General features: G+C 36.0%; 1 protein-coding gene across 2 annotated transcripts in view; it reads right to left on the reverse strand.

Moving 5' to 3' along the window:
* Positions 1-23,556, reverse strand: part of HFM1 (helicase for meiosis 1) — a 167,542-nt gene that overhangs the window by 34,496 nt on the left and 109,490 nt on the right. For both annotated transcript variants that reach the window (XM_057500410.1, XM_036889361.2), the window contains 2 exons: positions 18,836-18,939; positions 18,255-18,398 (listed from right to left, as the gene is read on the reverse strand). In XM_057500410.1, the coding sequence (XP_057356393.1) occupies positions 18,255-18,398; positions 18,836-18,939 (248 nt within the window). The remainder of the gene's footprint in view (positions 1-18,254; positions 18,399-18,835; positions 18,940-23,556) is intronic.

A 23,556-nucleotide genomic window follows, 5' to 3' on the forward strand; every position in this document is an offset into this window, starting at 1 on the left:
TCTTCTTCCTTTTTTATATTCAAACACATACATCCATGAGATTATTTTTTCTCAGGAAAAAAGAAAATGGAAAGTACTTTCCTCAAAAAGATAACATCAACAATGGTAGCATTTAGAAAGCACTTCATTAGTTTACAAAACATTTGCATATATGCTTTCCTTATTTGCTTATTAACACAACCATTTAAGTAGGTATTCCCCCAAATTTCATTCAACAGATACTTATGGATGACATGTACCACTTTCCAGATATATTTTGGAGACAGAATGACAGGATATGCTGACATATTGGGTATGTGATAGGGGAAAGAGAATAATCAAGAATAACTCCTGTGTAACAGTCATTGAGCAACTTGGTGGATGAGCAAATGGTAGTACCACTAACTGAAATGAAGACTGGAAGAGAAATAGGTATTGCAGATGTAGGTTGGAAAAAAGGAGAGAAGATCACAAGTTCAGATGTGGATATGTTGAATTTCACTGGCATAGGAAACATACAAATAGAGATGGTCAGTAGACCTCTTGATATATAAGTTCAAGACTAAGAGAGGTCTGGGTAGAAGCTATAAATTAGGGGGTCATCAATATATAAGTAGCATTTAAAGTTATAAAAATGGGTAAGAATCACCTAGGAAAATAATGCAGACAGAAAAAAGAAGGCTTGGGGCTGACTGAGTCTTAGGTAACTCCCAGAAATCAGAGAGATAGTATTTGAAAGTATTATGAAAAAGTAGCTTTTGAGAAAGAAGGCACGTTAAGGAAGAGCAATCTCATGGAAACATTTTTTTCATTTCTTATTAACACAACCATTTAAGCAGGTATTTTAAGGACAGCCTTAAAATCTTTTGAAAGGAAATCCGTGATGTTGAGTGATGCTAAGAAATACTGTTATCTTTATTTTACAAATTTAGAAACTAAAGCTCAGAGAAATTATAATTTGCAAAGATCACAACAGGCAATATATATCAAGTCAATATCAGAACCCACACTTCTAACTCAAATTCTTTTTGTCTAACTTCTTACGTAAGTATAAATAAAAAACAACTTTTCCTTTTTGTCTAGCTTTTTTAGTTTATATAAACATGAAGAGTATATATATAGAAAATGTACAGCACAATGAATCCTCACATATTGAACAAACTCATGTAACCAACACCTAGATCACGCAACAGAGGATTACCAACACCCCCAAAAGCCAATTTTACCTCCTTTCAGTCACCTCTGCCAAGAGTATACTTTATCCTTTTAATACCATAGCATAGATATATATTGCTTTTCCAGGACTGCAATAACAAAATACCATTTAGTGGGTGGTTTAAAGCAACAGAAATTTATTCTTATATAGTTCTAGAGGCTAGAAGTTCCAAATCAAGGTGTTGCCACAGACATACTTCCTCTGAAGCCTCTAGAAAAAGATCCTTCCTTGATGATTCCAGCTTCTGATAGCTCCCGATGTTCCTTAGCTTGTGATAACATGACTCCAATTTCTGCCTCTGTCTTTCCATGGTTGCTTCTCTCTGGGTCTGTCTTCCTATGGAGTTCTCCTCTCTGTGTCTGTGTATATTTTCTCATATTCTTATAAGGATAACAGTCATACTGGATTAGGGTCCACTCTAATTCAATATGACCTCGTTTTGGCTTGGTTGCTTTGGCAAAAACCCTATTTCCAAATAAGGTCACATTCACAGGTACCAGAGATTACAACGTCAATGCATATTTTGGGGGGGACACAATTCAACCCATAACAAACAGTATTACCTATTTTTGTGATTTATATAAATAGAATCATACATTACTACTTTCTTTGTGTCTGGCTTCTTTTGCTTAGCATAATGTTAGTGAAATCCGAGCATACTGTTGGGTGTAGTTGTAGGCCATTCATTCTTATTGTTCTTTAGCAGGAGCTGGCAAACTGGCCCATGGGCCAGCCACCTATTTTTGTAAATGAAGTTTTTTGGAATACAGCCATGCCTATTCATCTATGTATCATCTATGGCTGTTTTCAAGCTACAATGACAGAGCTGCATAGTTGCAAAGGAGATCATATGGCCAAGAAGCCTAAAATATTTACTATCTGATCTAAGAATAAAGTTTGCCAACCCCCGTAGAATTCTATTGGGTCTTATACCACTATTTATTTGGCTGTTGACCTGCTGATGAGCATTTGGCTGGTTTCTAATTTAGGGTTAATAGGACAGTAGTACTATGAACATTCCAAAATCCATCTTTTGGTGAATATATATGCACACTAATGTGGGCAACATATCTACAAGGGGAATTGCTGGCTCACAGAATATGCATATGTTAAGCTTTAGTAAATATTGCTGGTTTTCCAAAGTAGTTGCACCCATTTGTACTCACATTAGTGATTGAGAGTAATGGCTGTTACACATCTTCAATACTTTGTACTTTCTTTCCCATTGAAGTCACTGTGGTAGTTATAGAATGATATCTCATCACAGATGAATTTTTATTCCCTTGATGTCTAATGAAGTTACCTGTTCATATGTTCTTTTTTTTTTTGTTGTTGTTGTTGTTGTTGTTAGGGCATCTCTCATATTTATTGATCAAATGGTTGTTAACAACAATAAAATTCTGTATAGGGGAGTCAATGCTCAATGCACAATCATTAATCCACCCCAAGCCTAATTTTCGTCAGTCTCCAATCTTCTGAAGCATAACGAACAAGTTCTTACATGGAGAACAAATTCTTACATAGTGAATAAGTTACATGGTGAACAGTACAAGGGCAGTCATCACAGAAACTTTTGGTTTTGCTCATGCATTATGAACTATAAACAGTCAGTTCAAATATGAATACACATTTGATTTTTATACTTGATTTATATGTGGATACCACATTTCTCTATTATTTTTAATAAGATGCTGAAGTGGTAGGTAGATACAACATAAAGGTAGAAAACATAGTTTAGTGTTGTAAGAGAGCAAATGTAGATGATCAGGTGTGTGCCTGTAGACTATGTGTTAATCCAAGCTAGACAAGGGCAATAAAACATCCACATATGCAGAAGATTTCTCTCAGAACAGGGGGGGTGAGGTTCTAAGCCTCACCTCTGTTGATCCCCAATTTCTCACCTGATGACCCCCCTGCGACTGTGCCTGTCTTAGGTTGTTCCTCCCTTGAGGAATCTTACCCGTCTCTGGCTAACCAGTCATCTTCCGGGGCCATACAGGGAAATGTTAAGTTGGTAAGTGAGAGAGAAGCCTTATTGTTTGAAATGGTTAGCTTTTTATTTCTTTGCATATTTATGCCCTGTGGCTTCTATGCCCAGCATTTGTCTTGAGGTATCTTTACCACTTGGAGGAGTTATGATACTCGGTAAATTTGATATGAGGCACGAATTCTATTTAAGAATTCGTTGTAATTAGGAAGGAAGAAGAAAAGCTATAGAAGTAGCAGGCGGGAGAAAACATGGGAAGATTGATTATTTCTTTGACATATCTTCTTGTAGAGTAACTTCAGCATGTATAGATTTTAAGCTACTACTTAAATTGCGCACACACATTAACATAATAGGAGTATAGTTACATAACCAAAGCATACCTGTAATTACCAGCCATCTCCAGTGAAACCAAGAAAACCAGTTAGGCACCCTAGGCATTTGTGAAAACTTATCAATGATATGATGGTTATTATCTAACTGAATTTGAATAGTTTGAGAAAAATCAGACAAATTAAAACAACCCATTCCTGGGCACTGTTCACATCCCATATGTTCTTTTAACAGTAAATAGTCTGTAGTTGTAAGATTTTGGAGCGCTACAATTTGCACTTCTCCTAATTCTTGGTTGAGTTCCAACAGTATAGATCCAGTCAAATTTGTTGTTTTACTGTATGCACAGGCCAGCTTAGATATCTCCTTCATTCCCATGGCAAGTCCAGGAGCTGGTGGGATGAGTACATCTACAGCTGTAGCAGTGCGTGGATCTTTGTTGGGGTTTTTTGATGATCATCTCCTGGCATGAGTCTTCCCGAGAGTGCTGATGTTGGAAGTTCTCTTTCATATCGTTTCTTAGTTCATTTTCGGGGTAGCCAAATTAGGCTTTGATCCTCTGTATAAACACAAACAGACCCTTTGCCTACACTTTTATATTATGTCCTTTATATCATTGTGTAGAACTCATTAGAGGTCACCACATAGGAACTGCATTTTTTTTTTTAATCATTAATCTACACTTACATGACGAATACTTACGAATACTTTGTTTACTAGGCTCTCCCCTATACCAGGTCCCCCCTATATACTCCTTTACAGTCACTGTCCATCAGCGTAGCAACCTGTTGTAGAATCACTACTTGTCTTCTCTGTGTTGTACAGCCCTCCCCTTTCTCCCACCTCCCTATGGATGCTAATCTTAATACCCCCCTACTTCTCCCCCCCTTATCCCTCCCTACCCACCCATCCTCCCCAGTCCCTTTCCCTTTGGTACCTGTTAGTCCATTCTTGAGTTCTGTGATTCTGCTGCTGTTTTGTTCCTTCAGTTTTTCCTTTGTTCTTATATTCCACAGATGAGTGAAATCATTTGGTATTTCTCTTTCTCTGCTTGGCTTGTTTCACTGAGCAAAATACCCTCCAGCTCCATCCATGTTGCTGCAAATGGTTGGATTTGCCCTTTTCTTATGGCTGAGTAGTATTCCATTGTGTATATGTACCACATCTTCTTTATCCATTCATCTATCGATGGACATTTAGGTTGCTTCCAATTCTTGGCTATTGTAAATAGTGCTGCGATAAACATAGGGGTGCACTGATCTTTCTCATACTTGATTGCTGCATTCTTAGGGTAAATTCCTAGGAGTGCAATTCCTGGGTCAAATGGTAAGTCTGTTTTGAGCATTTTGATGTACCTCCATACTGCTTTCCACAATGGTTGAACAAGTTTACATTCCCACCAGCAGTGTAGGAGGGTTCCCCTTTCTCCACAGCCTCGCCAACATTTGTTGTTGTTTGTCTTTTGGATGGCAGCCATCCTTACTGGTGTGAGGTGATACCTCATTGTAGTTTTAATTTGCATTTCTCTGATAATTAGCGATATGGAGCATCTTTTCATGTGTCTGTTGGCCATCTGTATTTCTTTTTTGGAGAACCGTCTGTTCAGTTCCTTTGCCCATTTTTTAATTGGGTTATTTGTTTTTTGTTTGTTGAGGCGTGTGAGCTCTTTATATATTCTGGACGTCAAGCCTTCATCGGATGTGTCATTTTCAAAGATATTCTCCCATACTGTAGGGTTTCTTTTTGTTCTATTGATGGTGTCTTTTGCTGTACAGAAGCTTTTCAGCTTAATATAGTCCCACTTGTTCATTTTTGCTGTTGTTTTCCTTGCCCGGGGAGATATGTTCAAGAAGAGGTCACTCATGTTTATGTCTAAGAGGTTTGTGCCTATGTTTTCTTCCAAGAGTTTAATGGTTTCATGACTTACATTCAGGTCTTTGATCCATTTTGAGTTTACTTTTGTATATGGGGTTAGACGATGGTCCAGTTTCATTCTCCTACATGTAGCTGTCCAGTTTTGCCAGCACCATCTGTTGAAGAGACTGTCATTTCACCATTGTATGTCCATGGCTCCTTTATCAAATATTAATTGACCATGTATGTCTGGGTTAATGTCTGGATTCTCTAGTCTGTTCCATTGGTCTGTGGCTCTGCTCTTGTGCCAGTACCAAATTGTCTTGATTACTATGGCTTTATAATAGAGCTTGAAGTTGGGGAGTGAGATCCCCCCTACTTTATTCTTCTTTCTCAGGATTGCTTTGGCTATTCGGGGTCTTTGGTGGTTCCATATGAATTTTTGAAATATTTGATCCAGTTCATTGAAGAATGTTGCTGGTAGTTTCATAGGGATTGCATCAAATCTGTATATTGCTTTGGGCAGGATGGCCATTTTGACGATATTAATTCTTCCTAGCCATGAGCATGGGATGCGTTTCCATCTGTTAGTGTCCCCTTTAATTTCTTTTAAGAGTGACTTGTAGTTTTCAGAATATAAGTCTTTCACTTCTTTGGTTAGTTTTATTCCTAGGTATTTTATTTTTTTTGATGCAATTGTGAATGGAGTTGTTTTCCTGATTTCTCTTTCTGTTGGTTCATTGTTGGTATATAGGAAAGCCACAGATTTCTGTGTGTTGATTTTGTATCCTGCAACTTTGCTGTATTCCAATATCAGTTCTAGTAGTTCTGGGGTGGAGTCTTTAGGGTTTTTTATGTACAGAATCATGTCATCTGCAAATAGTGACAGTTTGACTTCTTCTTTGCCAATCTGGATTCCTTGTATTTTTTTGTTTTGTCTGATTGCCGTGGCTAGGACCTCTAGTACAATGTTAAATAACAGTGGGGAGAGTGGGCATCCCTGTCTAGTTCCCGATCTCAGCGGAAATGCTTTCAGCTTCTCGCTATTCAATATAATGTTGGCTGTGGGTTTTTCATAGATGGCCTTTATTATGTTGAGGTACTTGCCCTCTATTCCCATTTTGCTGAGAGTTTTTATCATGAATGGATGTTGAACTTTGTCAAATGCTTTTTCAGCATCTATGGAGATGATCATGTGGTTTTTGTCTTTCTTTTTGTTGATGTGGTGGATGATATTGATGGACTTTCGAATGTTGTGCCATCCTTGCATCCCTGGGATGAATCCCACTTGGTCATGGTGTACGATGGTTTTGATGTATTTTTGAATTCGGTTTGCTAAAATTTTGTTGAGTATTTTTGCGTCTACGTTCATCAGGGATATTGGTCTATAGTTTTCTTTTTTGGTGGTGTCTTTGCCTGGTTTTGGTATTAGGGTGATGTTAGCTTCATAGAATGAGTTTGGGAGTATCCCCTCCTCTTCTATTTCTCGGAAAACTTTAAGGAGAATGGGTATTATGTCTTCCCTGTATGTCTGATAAAATTCCGAGGTAAATCCATCTGGCCCGGGGGTTTTGTTCTTTGGTAGTTTTTTGATTACCGCTTCAATTTCGTTGCTGGTAATTGGTCTGTTTAGATTTTCTGTTTCTTTTTGGGTCAGTCTTGGAAGGTTGTATTTTTCTAGGAAGTTGTCCATTTCTCCTAGGTTTCCCAGCTTGTTAGCATATAGGTTTTCATAGTAGTCTCTAATAATTCTTTGTATTTCTGCGGGATCTGTTGTGATTTTTCCTTTCTCATTTCTGATACTGTTGATTTGTGTTGACTCTCTTTTCCTCTTAATAAGTCTGGCTAGAGGCTTATCTATTTTGTTTATTTTCTCCAAGAACCAGCTCTTGGTTTCATTGATTTTTGCTATTGTTTTATTCTTCTCAATTTTATTTATTTCTTCTCTGATCTTTATTATGTCCCTCCTTCTGCTGACCTTAGGCCTCATTTGTTCTTCTTTTTCCAATTTTGATAGTTGTGACATTAGACCGTTCATTTGGGATTGCTCTTCCTTTTTTAAATATGCTTGGAGTGCTATATACTTTCCTCTTAAGACTGCTTTTGCTGCATCCCACAGAAGTTGGGGCTTAGTGTTGTTGTTGTCATTTGTTTCCATATATTGCTGGATCTCCATTTTGATTTGGTCATTGATCCATTGATTATTTAGGAGCGTGTTGTTTAGCCTCCATGTGTTTGTGAGCCTTTTTGCTTTCTTTGAACAGTTTATTTCTAGTTTAATGCCTTTGTGATCTGAAAAGTTGGTTGGTAGGATTTCAATCTTTTGGAATTTACTGAGGCTCATTTTGTGTCCTAGTATGTGGTCTATTCTGGAGAATGTTCCATGTGCACTTGAGAAGAACGTGTATCCTGTTGCTTTTGGATGTAGAGTTCTGTAGATGTCTATTAGGTCCATCTGTTCTAGTGTGTTGTTCAGTGCCTCTGTGTCCTTACTTATTTTCTGTCTGGTGGATCTGTCCTTTGGAGTGAGTGGTGTGTTGAAGTCTCCTAGAATGAATGCATTGCATTCTATTTCCTCCTTTAGTTCTGTTAATATTTGTTTCAGGTATGTTGGTGCTCCTGTATTGGGTGCATATATATTTATAATGGTTATATCCTCTTGATGGACTGAGCCCTTTATCATTAGGTAATGTCCTTCTTTGTCTTTTGTTACTTTCTTTATTTTGAAGTCTGTTTTGTCTGTTACCAGAATTGCAACACCTGCTTTCTTCTCTCTGTTGTTTGCTTGAAATATCTTTTTCCATCCCTTGACTTTAAGTCTGTGCGCGTCTTTGGGTTTGAGGTGAGTCTCTTGTAAGCAGCATATGGATGGATCTTGCTTTTTTATCCATTCTATTACTCTGTGTCTTTTGATTGGTGCATTCAGTCCATTTACATTTAGGGTGATTATTGAAAGGTATGAATTTATTGCCATTGCAGGCTTTAAGTTTGTGGTTACCAAAGGTTTAGGGTTAGCTTCTTTACTGTCTTACTGTCTAACTTAACTCGCTTGTTGAGCTATTATAAACACAATCTGATGATTCTTTATTTCTCTTCCTTCTTATTCCTCCTCCTCCCTTCTTCATATGTTGGGTGTTTTGTTGTGTGCTCTTTTTAGGAGTGCTCCCATCTAGAGCAGTCCCTGTAGGATGCCCTGTAGAGGTGGTTTGTGGGAGGCAAATTCCCTCAACTTTTGCTTGTCTGGGAATTGTTTAATCCCTCCTTCATATTTAAATGATATTCGTGCTGGATACAGTAGTCTTGGTTCGAGGCCCTTCTGTTTCATTGCATTAAGTATATCATGCCATTCTCTTCTGGCCTGTAGGGTTTCTGTTGAGAAGTCTGATGATAGCCTGATGGGTTTTCCTTTGTAGGTAACCTTTTTTTTCTCTCTGGCTGCTTGTAATACTTTGTCCTTGTCTTTGATCTTTGCCATTTTAATTATTATGTGTCTTGGTGTTGCCCTCCTTGGATCCCTTGTCATGGGAGTTCTGTGTACCTCTGTGGTCTGAGAGGCCATTTCTTCCCCTAGTTTGGGGAAATTTTCAGCAATTATTTCTTCAAAGACATTTTCTATCCCCTTTTCTCTCTCTACTTCTTCTGGAATGCCTATGATTCTTATATTATTTCTTTTATATTGATCACTCAGCTCTCTTAAAATTCTTTCATTCCTGGAGATCCTTTTATCTCTCTCTGCATCAGCTTCTCTGCGTTCCTGTTCTCTGTTTTCTAGTCCATTAATGGTCTCTTGCATCTCGTCCATTCTGTTTTGAAGTCCTTCCAGAGCTTGTTTTATTTCTGAATTCTCCTTCCTTAGTTCTTGCATATTTCTCTGCAAGTCCATCAGCATGGTTATGACTTTTGTTTTGAATTCTTTTTCAGGTAGACTGGCTAAATCTATCTCCCCAGATTCCTTCTCAGGGGAAGATGTAGCAGATGCCGAAGCTGTCTGGGTTAGTCTTGTCTGAATCATATTTTTTTGCCTTTTCATGTTGACAGGTGCTATTGACTGTCAGCTGGGAGGGCCAAAATTTTCACTTACTACTGGCCTTTCTTTACTGGGGCAACTGCGACCCCTAGTGGCTTGTGTTGGGTAATTGCTTGTAGAGTGGGTCTTTGTGTCTTGCCCGGCCGGAAGGGAGAAATTTCCCTTTCTGTGGGCGGAATTTGTCTCAGCCTGCTTCTCTGCTTTCGCAGCGCCCGGTGGGGTAATGGATGGGGGGGCTGCTTGACTGTTTGCCTCCGTGAGGGGTCTCAGAGCTGTTGCCCAGGGGGTTAGTGCACCCGGTTTTCCCTGTAACTTCCAGCTGCTGTACTGTGACCTGGGTTGTTTCCGTCAAGCTGTTAAGTCCCTGTCCCTTTAAGACTTTCAAAAAGCCCCCGCTTTTCTTTGTCACAGGGGCATCAGCTTCAGCACCCGCTCTGAGGTCTTACCCCCTGTTCTCCCAGTATCCAGGGCCCCCTGGGCATATACTGTGTCTGCGCTCTGGCCCGGATGGCTGGGGCTGGGTGTTCGGCAGTCCTGGGCTCCGTCTCCCTCCCGCTCTGCCTATTGTTCTCCCGCCGGGAGCTGGGGGGAGGGGCGCTCGGGTCCCGCAGGGCCGGGGCTTGTATCTTACCCCTTTCACCAGTCGCTGGGTTCTCGCTGGTGTAGCTGCAGTCTGGCCACTGTCCTGCGTCTTCTGGTCTCTCTTTTAGGGCTAGTTGTGTTTGTTGTATTTTCAAAAGTATATATGTTTTTGGGAGGAGATTCCCACTGTCCTACTCATGCCGCCATGTTGGCTCCCCATATGTTCTTGACTGTTGAATATCCTCTGTTTTGAAATGTCTGTTCAATCTTGTGACCATTTTTCAAATAATTTATCTTTTTCTTACAAACATAAAAGTTCTTTATGTATTACATATAATAGCTTTTTGCCTGTGTATTAGTTTGCTAAGGCTGCCATAACAAAGTACCACAGACTAAGTAGTTTAAACAACAAATTTATTTTCTCACAGCTCTGGAGGTACCAAAATCCAGGTATCGGCTGTGTTGATTTCTTCTGAGGCCCCTTTCCTTGACTTTTAAATGGTTGTCTCTCCCTGTGTCTTCACATGGTTTTCCCTCTGTGTGTGTCTCTGCCCTATTTTCTTCTTCTAATAAAGGTTACCAGTCATACTGAATTAAGGCCCACTCTAATGACCTCATTTTTCATTTAATTACCTCTTTACAGACTCTGTCTCCAAATATGGTTGCATTCTGAGGTGCCAGAGGTTAGGACATCAACGTATTAATCTGGGAGGACACAGTTCAGCCTATACAGCCAGGTATACATATTGCAATTTTTTCCTCACCTGCTTTAGCTAACTTTCTCTCTCTTAATGGTGTCTTTTGATGAACATAAGTTCTTAATTTTAACATAGTCAAATTCATCAAATGTTTGTATACTTAGCATTTCTTGTCTCCTGTTTTAGATATCTACCTATTCCAAGGTTGAAGATGTATTTTTCCTTCTAAAAGTTTTACTGTTTTCCTTTTACACTTAAATCAACCTTATATTTGGAAATACTGTATAGAGTATGAGATTAGAGTCAAGACACAATTTTTTAAATATAGACATCCAATTGATCCAGCACCATTTTTTAAAAAGACCATCCTTTCTCCATGGCATGACACTGTCACTGTTGTCATAAATCATTAACTGTATATTTGTAGGTCCACTATTGGTTTATAATAAATTTCATTGGTTAATGTGTCTATGCTATGTCTACATCACACTCTTTTAATAGCTATTGTTTAATAACAGGTCTTGAGATCTAGTAAAGTAAGTTGTCCAGTTATGCTTTTCTTAAATTCAAGTTCACATTGAATATTTTTTCTTTTTAATTGTCACATGAATTTCATAATCAATTTGTTATTTCAGAAAAAAAAAGCCCTGCTGGCATTGGGATTGCACTGAATCTAAAGAATAACTTGGGGAGAACTGACATCTATAAAATACTGAGTCTTTTGATCTCTGAAATGGTATATCACTCAATTAATTATGTTTTCCTTAATTTTCTCATAATAATGATTTTTAGCTTTCATGCACAGGTTTTAAATATATTTTGCTACTGTGTAACTAGGTATTTTGATGCTATCATAAATTATATTTTTTAAATTATGATTTATATCTCCCTTTTTTTTGCTGGTTTATAGTAATACAATTGATTTTTAAATTTCTAATTGAAATATAATTTATATCATAAAAGCCATCCTTTTAAAGTATACAATTCAGTGGGATTTTAGTATTTTCCCAAGGTTGTGCACCCATCACTATGTAAATCCAGAACACTGTCATTACCACAAAAAGAAATTGTGTACTTATTAGTAGTTACTCCTTATTTCCTTTCACCCCCAGACCCTGGCAACCACTAATACATCCTGTCTTTATGGATTTGCCTATTCCAGACACTTCATATAAATGTAATCATACAATATCTGGCATTTTGTAACTGGTTTCTCTCATTAGCATAATGTTTTAAGGTTCACAGTTACAATGTCCATGTTGTAGCATACATCAGTTTATTCTTCTTTGTGGCTGAATAATATTCCATTTTACGGTTATAGCACATTTTATTTATCTATTTATCAGTTGACATTTGAGTTGTTTCTACTTTTTGGCTATTATGAATAATACTGCTATAAACATTCAAGCACCAGTTTTTGTATATGTTTCAATTCTCCTGGATATAAATCTTCTTTATCAGTTCATCTATTGATGAACACATTGGTTGCTTCCATACCTTGGCTACTGTAAATAATGTGGTGATAAATATAGGGGTGCATATATTTTTTGAATCAGATATTTTGTTTTCTTTGGCTAAATTACTAGAAGTAGAATTATTTGGTCAAATGATACTTCTATTTTTAGTTTTTTGAAGGGCCTCCATACTGCTTTCCATAGGAGCTGCACCAATTTACATTCCCACCAACAGTATAAGAGGGTGCCCTTTTCTCCACAGCCTTGCCAACACTTGTTATTTCCTTTCTTTGGATAGTGGCCATTCTAACTGGTATGAGGTGATATCTAAATGTGGTTTTGATTTACATTTCCCTGATGATTAATGTGGGGCATCTGTTCTTGTACATATTGGCCATCTGTATTTCTTCTTTGGAGAAATGTCTGGCCAGTCCTCTCTCCATTTATTAATCATGTTATTTGTTTTTTTGGTGTTGAGGCATATGAGTTCTTTATGCATTTTGGATGTTAGCCCCTTACCAGATAAGTCATTTATGATATTTTCTCTCATACTGTAGGATGCCTTTTTGTTCTGCAATGGTGTCCTTTGATGTACAGAGGCTTTCTTCAGTTTAATGCAGTTCCCCTTGTTTATTTTTTGTTTTCCTTGCCTAGAGAGATATGTCCAGAAAAACCTGCTTATGCTTATGGTCAAGAGGATTTTGCCTATACTTTCTTCTAAGAGTTTTGTGGTTTCATGTCTTACATTTAGGTCTTTAATCCATTTTGAGTTTACTTTTGTACATGGAATTAGACAGTAATCCATTTCATTCTCTTCCATGTAGCTGCCCAGTTTTCCCCACACATTACGGAAGAAACTGTATTTTCCTCAGTGTATACTCATGGCTCCTTTACTGTATATTAATTGACTATATATTGTATACATGGGCTTGTAAGACTTCTTTATATATACTAGATACTAGTCCTTCATTGGGTATCTGCAGATCTATTGGATTTGCAGATCTTTTTACTCATTCTGTGGGCTGTTGCACCATTTCTTGACAGTGTCATTTGAGGAACAGAAGTTTTTAATCTTGATGAAGTCCAATTCATCTATTTTTTCCTTTGGTTGCTAGAGTTTCAGTTGTTGTATCTAAGAAATCACCACCTAATGCAAAAACTTAATATATAAACCCATGTTTTCTTCAAGGATATTGTAGTTTTATCTCTTACCTTTAGATCTGTGATCCATTTTGAGATAATTTTTATACATGGTATGGAGTAGGGGTCCAAATTAATTCAACAGGCTATCCAGTTATCCAGCCTTATTTGCTGAAAGAGTATTTTTTCCCCTATTTAATTGTTTTGGCATTTTTGTCCAAAATCAATTGGCCATAGATGCATGAGTTTATTTTTGCATTCTCAATTATATTCTATTGATCTACACGTTTATTATTATGCCACTAACACACTGTATTGATTATGGTAGTTTAGTAATAAGTTTTGAAAAGAAATTGTAAATCCTTCATCTTTTCTTTTTTTCCCCTAAGATTACTCTGGCTATTTTGGGAGCTTACATTTCCATATGAATTTTAGAATCAGCTCATGAATTTCTTCAATGAGCACAGCTGGGATTTTGATAGAGATTGCACTGAATCTGTGGATTAACTTGGGAAATGTTGTCATCTTAATATTAAAACTTTCATTCCATGAACATGGGGTATCTTTTAATTCATTTAGGTCTTCCTTAACTTTTTTCAAAGCAGTTTTATAGTTTTCAGTGTTCACATCGTATACTTACTTGGTTAAATTTATTAAGTATTTTATTGTTTTAAATGATATTGTACAATGTTTCTTAATATTGACTTTGTATCCAGTGATATTTACAAATTTATTTATTAGTTCTTATAGTATATCTATAGAGTTTTTTTGGATTTTCTAGGTATATAATCATGTTGTTTTCAAGTAATGACATTTTTTTCTTTCTTCCCAATCCTTATCACTTTTATTTCCTTTTCTTATATAATTGTTCTAAGACTTCCAGCACAATGTTAAATAGAAACAGTAATAGAAACCATTCTTGTATCATTCTCCATCTAACTAGGAAAGTTTTTAAAATATTTCATATTGTGTATGACATTTGCTATATATATTTTTTAAATAAAAAATCAGCATTTGACTTTCTGTCAAAATTCTGACATCAAGAGAATCACATGGTTTTCTCCTTTTTTCCTGTTAATGTAGTGAATTATATTGATCAATTTTTGAATGCTAAAGCACTCTTGCACATATGGAATAAGCTATACATAGTTGTGCTACATTATGCTTTTAAAATATATGACTGGATTCAGCTTGCAAATATTTTGTTAAGAACTTGTGGATCTGTATCCATGAAATAGACTGGCATTAAATGATATCCCTTTCTTTTAATGTCCTTATCAAGTTTTGAAATCAAGGTCATGTGGATCTAGTTCCAAAAAATTAAAACATTAGAAAATACTATTTTCCATTCTCTGGAGAGGTTTGGGTAAGTTTTATATTATTTCTTCATACATGTTTGGGGACATTTACCAGTGAAGTCACCTGAGCCTCAGGTTTTCTTTGTGGAAAGCTTTTTAATAATTGCCTCAGTTTCATTACTCATATCAGACTAGTCAGATTTTTCTATTTCTTCTGTCAATTTTGGTAAGCTCTGCTTCGTGAGGATTTTTTCATTTTACCCAAATTATGTCAAATTCATTGATATAAAGCTACTAATAATATCTTGTCTTTATCTTGTTGATGTCCATAGGATTTATAGTGACATTCTCTTTTTCATTCTTGATATTGTTTTAATTTGTATCTTATCTTTCTTTATCAGTTCTGATAGGGCTTATTATATGTATTCACATTTTCAAAGAACCAAATCTTAGCTTTGTTGATTTTTCTGTTATATATTTGCATTCTATATTTCACTGATTTCTGCTTTTAATTTTTCTATGCTTTATTCTTTTGTATTTGATACACTATGTTTTTAAGATAAGATTGTTCTTAGAATTTAATTCCATATTTATTTTAAATTCTGTAAGTCATTTCAATTTTTTTGTCATGTATTTACCCTGCATACTGTTTTTCATTCTCTCCTGCATTTCTGTGCTTTCATTTGTGGTTATTTTCCCCTACAGAACTCTCTTTAGTATTTCTTTTAGTGCAGACTGATAAATTTAGTAGCACTGATAAAGTCCTTTAGTTTTTTTTTTTTTTTTCAAAATGTCTCTATTTCCCTTTCATTTTTGAAGGATATTTTCAAAGGCATTGAAATCTAAATTAGCAGCATTTTTAAGCTGCTGTTCCACTATCTTCTAGTTTCCATCATTATTGTTGAGAAGTCAGTGTTAGTCTCACTGCTGCTCCTTTGAAAGTAATTCTACAGTTTTTCTGTGTCTGCATTTAAGATTTTCAGCAGTTTTTCTATAATATGCCCAGATGTGGTTTCCGCTGTATTTATCTCTGCTTGGGGTTTGCTGAAATTCTGAATCTGTGGGGTTTTGTTTTTCATTATTTTGAAATGTTCTCAGTCATTGTTTCTTTGAATATTGCATTTGTCCCATTCTTCTCTACTCTGCCTCTAACACTATGCACATGTTAGAACATTTCAGTATTACGCTCTTTTGTGTCCTTTTCATTTCCACTTCTTTTGTGTCCTTTTCATTTCCACTTCTAATCTCTGGGCTTCAGTTTGGTTATTTTCTATTGATATGTCTAACAGTTCACAAATTCTGTGTTTGGCTAAATCCAATCTGTTGTTACACCTACCCAATGAGTTCTTCACTTCAGATAATGTAGTTTTCCATTGTAGAAAGTCCTTTTAGACTTCTGTGTGGATTCTAATATTCTGGTGAAATTTTCCACCCTTTCATACATTTCATCTATTTTTCCTCTATGTTCTTGAAAATATTTATCATGGTTATTTTTAAATGCTAACTACACTATTTGAATCATCTGCAGAGCTGCTTTATTTTTTATATAGTTAATTATGAGTCATATGGTCTTGACTTTTTGTAGGTCTCATTATTTTGACCACATGGCAGACATTGTATCTGTAGATTCCAGATTATCTTATATTCCACCAGAGAAGGTTTCCTTTCCCTCTTTCAGACAAACATGGCAAGTGGCTGATAGTATAAACCCCTTTCCAGGGCATGGCCTACCCAGGCTTTTAATTAAGAACCTAGAGGTCCTTGACTCCTCAGTCCTGGAATGGTTCTCCCCTCTCTGGAAATCTAATTCCTACTCTGCTTTCACAGATGAATTACAAATTTTATAACTTATGTGGGCTTTTATAGTCATTGCTATGGGACCATTGGCCTGCCACAAAATACTACATCCTACCCCCACATGGGAGCTTTTCTGTGCCCTTTAAAAAGGAAGGGGATGAATGCTAATGGGTTCATAGAATAGTTCTACATTGCTTTTCCTGCCACCGTTCACTGTAGTTATTATTTGTTATAACTAAATGCTATTCAGAGACGATGACTGTTTAGGTTACTCTGGTAGGAGCTACTGCTCCTACATGCCCTAGTACCTATTAGTTGCTTGCCTCATTGGGTCAAAGCAATGAAAATAGAACCAAGTGAATGAAGAAGACCTGGATGAATGAGGGACTACCTATATCCCTTGACTATGAATGATATTTAGTGTTTGCTTTGTACATTTGACCATGGAATCATGTAAATATTTTAAATTGCTATAAAACAAAATTAATTCTTAAAAACTATTCTAACACCATAAAATAAAATATAAATATAATTTAACTGAAAAGTATATGTGTATCCATTTAGTGGCATAACTACATACAGAAGAGCTTTTCTAAGTGATTTTGAAACACTAATTTGGTTATACATGCCTAGGGAGATACATTCTAAGAACAAATTATTTGCAAAAAAATCTTAAACTATTATTTTTAATAATCATATTAAGAGTGGTGGTTTGGTATTGTTATTCTGAGACTATTTATTACATGTATAATGTAGAATAAAATTAGTAACATTCTATTATTGTTGGAATAATGAGAACTAAATTTGTCAGCATGGCAGAAAGGAGATACAGATAATTGAGTTTAACAATAAATTCTGTAGCTCTGAATTTGATTTAGACATTTATGTATAAATTAATTGTACATTTCATCTTAAAAATAAACTTTAAAAAACCCATGTATTTCCTAATTCTGCGCATGGAAAAATCCAAGTGATAATCAAAAAATGATTACTTCATGGCAATGAGCTTATTTAGCACACAGATTTTGATATTAGAAAATTATCATTAAAAGAAACCAAAGATCCTAAGGGAAAAAGCTTATTACAGGTCTAGGACTAGAAATATCCAAGATAAGCCTGGAATATTATATCATCACACAGAAAAGAAGCTGTCAAAAACTACTAGGGACATATCAAAAGGATTGAGGAGCAAATCTGATAACTGTATATGGTATCAGATGATACATCTACAACATTTATGAGATAATTACCAACTCAAATATTAACTCAATATTGGATGGTATTTGTTACTGTTAGCTTTTTATGTGTAAGAGTAATATAGAAACATTTCTTCCTTAAATCCTTACCACTTACATTTATAGAGGAAATATCTGATTTTCTTCAAAATTTAGAAAGGAAAAACTGAAGAGAGGTACAGATGAAAAAAATATTAGCCATGAGTTGATAATTGTTTAAGGTGGATGATGAATACCTGAGGGTTCATTATACACTTGTCTACTTTTGTGCATGTTCAAAATGTCCCATAATAAAAAGAGAGAATGTAAGTTCATTGTCACCTGATTTGCCTCATCAAATCTGTAAACTTTTGTACATAACTTGCTCTCCCCCTCACAAGGGCCATAAGAATGGAATGGGTATCAAAAAGGGGAAATGTATATATAAAAAAAAAAACTAGTAAAATAACTGTTCCAAATATCACCCTGATTTGACAAATATTAACTATAAGAGAGAACTCCTATTATATATTATTAATGCAATTATTATGAAGACTAAACATCTAATTTCAGAGTATCCACAATCTGAGTGAAGCAGTACTATAACAATACTCCTCCTTGGCCATCTCATTGCTTTAACGCTAATGCAAAATAGGAATAAATATACGTACTTACCTTTATTTGGTCCTGCTATTGGTCTATCTGAATGTTTAGAATGGGAAATCTCTGTTTCTGATTTTTTTTGCATAATTATTTGGTTTCCAAACCTCTTGGGTCCTAAGTAAAAGACTGTAAATTTCTGCTGAATATCAAGTCCAACTGGAAAAAGGAAAAAAGTATACAGTGCTTATTTATATGATATAAATCTACATATGAGATCATTTATTTGTTGAACAAAAGAGCTAACAAGTACAGGAAATTAAAATGTTCAAAAAGTTAATAAATATAATAAATGAAAATTTATCCACCATGATAAAAATAAAAATGAATGTTCCTACAATAATTGAAATCTAACTATCTTGGAAGATGAAGTATCTATAAATGAATGAATACATTTTTAATTTCATTATTCTAGTCCATGCTATCTTTTACATATCTAAATACATTAACTTCCTTTAAAATTATTCATATTATTTAAATAAATTACTTTTACACAGTATCATTTATATTCCTTTTCTGTTTTAGCATAAAGGAAATAATATTTAAATGCTACCAAATTCTTTACATTCATGTCTTCATTACTTCCATGAACTTACCATACTCAGAACTAATTAGATTTATGCTAAGATCTTCAGATTTAAGAGCTCTTTTCACATCAACCTTTTTAGCCCAATTTCCAGCTTTTAGCAAAACAGAATCTCTGAAAAGAGAATAATACATTGTTAGAATAGTGACCCAGAAACCAAATGAAATAGTATATTAATCTTCAAGGGCTGATTGATCCTAAGATAGATTCCATCTGGTAGTAAGCTGAAGTCAGGACAAAAACTATCCCCAAGTTTTGAGGAGAAAAAAAGGAGTGTCAATGGATCTACCACAGCCATAATTTTCTTAGCTACACGTTGACCCAGCAGCATTGACCCAAGCTGCACTGGAAGATCTCAGGCCAATGTTTGTTTGAAGTCTCTCATGTATCACTCTGGTAGATTACAATAACCAGGCTGAATATGGGGGAAAGATGCTACATTCCCAAAAGGTCTAACACTTGAGAGAATCTTTGCTGCACTGAAACATTTCTTAACTACACATTGACCTAACTGCTGATTCCAAGTTGCAGTGACTCATTTCAAGCCCATTCCAAGTTGCACTGAAACATTTCAGGTCAATGTTTCTTTGAAACTTAGCTTGTATTACTCTGGGTAGATTATAATAACCATGTTTAATAGTGGGGGAAATATTCTGCATTCAGCAGCTATATATTTGGGACCACCTGAATATGCAGTTGCTATCAACAACCCATAAGCTTGCCCCTAGGTCACTACTTTAAAATGACTATACATAAGTTACATGAATTTGTGAAGACTTCAATAGCATGTTTAAAGTTGATATGAAATAGTTTGTATCTAATAACATAGCAAACCAGCAACCACTTTTGTGACTGAACTTATTTTGGTCTCATACTGTCAAGGCTGTCATTAGATTTAGTTGTCACAGAGAATAAAGATTTATACAATGATATTCTCCACACGTGTCATGGCTAGTTGCAGGAGAGTAACTACCAGTGAAAGGAATGTTCTATTAGTCACATATCCTTTAGGAACGTTGCATGGGACATATTAGGAAGGTATCCTCCAGAACACTGACAAGAGTGAGGGGATTCCTTTTTCAGAGTCAGAGTCACTGCCATTATTTAATTTGCAACTGCCATAATATAGTTAGGAACATAGGCTCTGGAGTCAGAATGTTTGTATTCAAATCTAGACTCTGCTATAAACTACTGGCATCACCTTGGACAAACTGATTAAAATATCTTGGTCTCAACTTCCTACTCCATAAAATGTAGATAATGATAGCACTTGTCACATACAAAGATTAAACCATTCAATAACTAGAACCTACTAAGTGCTCAAAAAATATTAGCTGTACTTACAATGGTTATCCTGAAAGTTTGCTTATGATATCCTATGAGAAATATTATTAGAAAAAATCTGAAGTAAAAATTATACAATGTCGGATTAAAGATGGTGGCGTGAGAGGAGAGACAGAGGCTTTCTCCTAAAACTGTATACAATTAGAAAATATAGTTAGTGCAACAAATCCTGAGAGACAAACAGGAAAGAAGACTGTACCAGACTGCATACACCTGGAGAAAAGAGCAGACCTCATGGAACAGGGTAATGTACCAAAGCTGTGGCCTGGCAGGACCCAAGCCCTTCCCCAACCCCAGCTCACCAGCGGGCAGAAGAGAAATGGAGTGGGGAGGGAGTGGAAGGCCTGGGACTGCTGAATACCTAGCTCTGGAGATCTGCTCTGGGAGCACAAATCTATAGTTCATGGTGCTTTCATGATACTCATGTGATTACAGGGTTGGGAAGCTAATACAGGCAGAATTCCTGGAGAGACTGAGATTCCAGCCGCTTGTGGAAAGCAGGGATCCATATCTGGCTGCTCTGGGACAAAAGCTTATACCTGTGTGCTAGGCCCACTGGTTCAGGCAGTGGAGACAAGCGTAGCTGCCCGGAAGCAGGAAACAACTCTTCCCTTCCCCTAGGCACCAATACCACTCCACTGTGACCCCCGACATGGCTTCAGGGGCTGAGCAGCTCCAGAGAGTAGAGCTTCTGGACACTAGAGGGTGCCATATATAAATATGAAATGCCAAAGGAACCTAGTCCAGAGTAAAATTAATATAGCTATGGAGAAAGAATTAAAGGATATGGACCTTATGATGCTTCCTGAAAGGGAGTTCAAAATAAAAATCATCAACATGCTAATGTAGGTATGGAAAGATATCCAGGAACTCAGGAATGAACTCCGGTCAGAGATCCAATCATTGAAAAGCACAATGGAGGGTATTAAAAGGAGGTTAAATATGGTGGAGGAGACAATAAATGAAATAGAAACTAGGGAAGAATAAAAAAAGCTGAGACAGAGAAAGAAGGATCTCTAAGAATGAAAGAATATTGAGCGAACTATGTGACCAATCCAAATGGAACAATATTCACGTTATAGGGATACCAGAAGAAGAAGAGAGAGAGAAAGGGATAGAAAGTATCTTTGAGGAGGTAATTGCTGAAAACTTCCCCAATCTGGGGAAGGAGATAGTCTCTCAGGCCATGGAGATCCACAGATCTCTCAAAATAAGGACCCAAGAAAGACAACACAGGGACATACAGTAATAAAATTGCCAGAGATCAAGGATAAGGACAGATTATTAAAAGCAGCCAGAGAGAGAATAAGATCACATACAAAGGAAAGCCTATCAGGCTAACATCAGACTTCTCAGCAAAAACCTTAGAGCCAAGAAGTAAGTGGCATGATGTATTTAATGCAATGAAGCAGAAGGGCCTGGAAACAAGATTACTTTATCTGGCAAGATTATCATTTAAATTTGAAGGATGGATTAAACAATTTCCAGATAAGCAAAAGCTGAGAGAATTTACCTCCCACAAACCATCTCTACAGTCTATTTTGGAGGGACTACTATAGATGGAAGTGTTCCTAAGGTTCAATAGCTGTCAACAGAGGTAATAAAACCACAGTAAAGAAAGTAGAACAGCTAGTTCCTAAGCAAATGCAAAATTAAATTAACTATCCCCAAAGTCAAACAAGGGATAGACAAAGAATACAGAATATGATACCTAATATATAAAGAATGGAGGAGGAAGAAAGAGGAGAAAAAGAAAAGAACTTTTAGATTGTGTTTACAACAGCATATTAAGTGAGTTAAGTTAGACCCTCAGATAATAAGGAAATTAACCTTGAACCTTTGGTAACCACGAATATACAGCCTGCAATGGCAATAAGTACATATCTATCAATAATCACCCTAAATGTAAATGGACTGAATGCACCAATCAAATGACATAGAGTCACTCAATGAATTAAAAAAAAAAGACCCATCTATATGCTGCCTACAAGAGACTCACTTTAAACCCAAAGACATAAACAAACTAAAAGTGAAGGGATGGAAAAAGATATTTCATGCAAATAACACAGAGAAAAAAGCAGGAGTTGCAATACTAGTATCAGACAAAATAGACTTCAAAACAAAGAAAGTAACAAGAGACAAAAAAGGACACTACATAATGATAAAGGGGTCAATCCAACGAGAAGATATAACAATTATAAATATCTATGCTCCCAACACAGGAGAACCCACATATGTGAAACAAATACTAATTGAATTAAAAGGGGAAATAGAATGCAATGCATTCATTCTAGGAGACTTCAACACTCCAGTCACTCTGAAGGACAGATCAACCAGACAGAAGATAAGTAAGGAGACAGAGGCACTGAATACCACAATAGAATAGATGAACCTAACAGACATCTACAGAACTCTACACACAAAAGCAACAGAATGCATTCTTCTCCAGTGCACATGGAACATTTTCAAGAATAGATCATATAGTAGGCCACAAAAAGAGCCTCAGTAAATTCAAAAAGATTGAAATTGTAGCAACCAGTTTCTCAGACTACAAAGGTATGAAACCAGAAATTAATTATGCAAAGAAAATGAAAAACCCCACAAACACATGGAGGTTTCACAATATGCTCCTAAATATCCAATGGATCAATGACCAAATAAAATCAGAGATCAAGCAATATATGGAGACAAATGAAAACAATAATTCAACACTGCAAAATCTGTGGGACGCAGCCAAGGCTGTGCTAAGAGGAAAGTATATTGCAATACAGGCCTACCTCAAGGAAGAAGAACAATCCCATATAAACACTCTAAACTCACAACTAATGAAACTAGAGAAAGAACAACAAATGAGGCCCAAAGTCAGTAGAAGAAGGGACATAATAAAGATTAGAGCAGAAATAAATAAAATTGAAAAGAATAAAACAATAGAAAGAATCAATGAAAGCAAGAGCTGGTTCTTTGAGAAAATAAACAAAATAGATAAACCTCTAGCCAGACTTATCAAGAAAAAAAGAGAGTTTACACACATAAACAGAATAAGAAATGAGAAAGGAAAAATCACTATGGACCCCACAGAAATACAAAGAACTATTAGAGAATACTATGAAAAATTCTATGCTAACAAACTGGATAATCTAGAAGTAATGGACAACTTTCTAGAAAAATACAACCTTCCAAGGCTGACCAAGGAAGAAACAGAAAATCTGAACAGACCAATTACCAGCAACGAAATTGAACTGGTAATCAAAAACTTACCTAAGAACAAAATCCCAGACCAGATGGCTTCAACACTGAATTTTAACAAACATTTAGTGAAGACCTAATACCCATTCTCCTTAATGTTTTCCAAAAAATAGAAGAGGAGGGAATACTTCCAAACTCATT

The sequence above is a fragment of the Manis pentadactyla genome, chromosome 4, assembly GCF_030020395.1.
Source record: "Manis pentadactyla isolate mManPen7 chromosome 4, mManPen7.hap1, whole genome shotgun sequence".
Lineage (NCBI taxonomy): Eukaryota > Metazoa > Chordata > Mammalia > Pholidota > Manidae > Manis > Manis pentadactyla.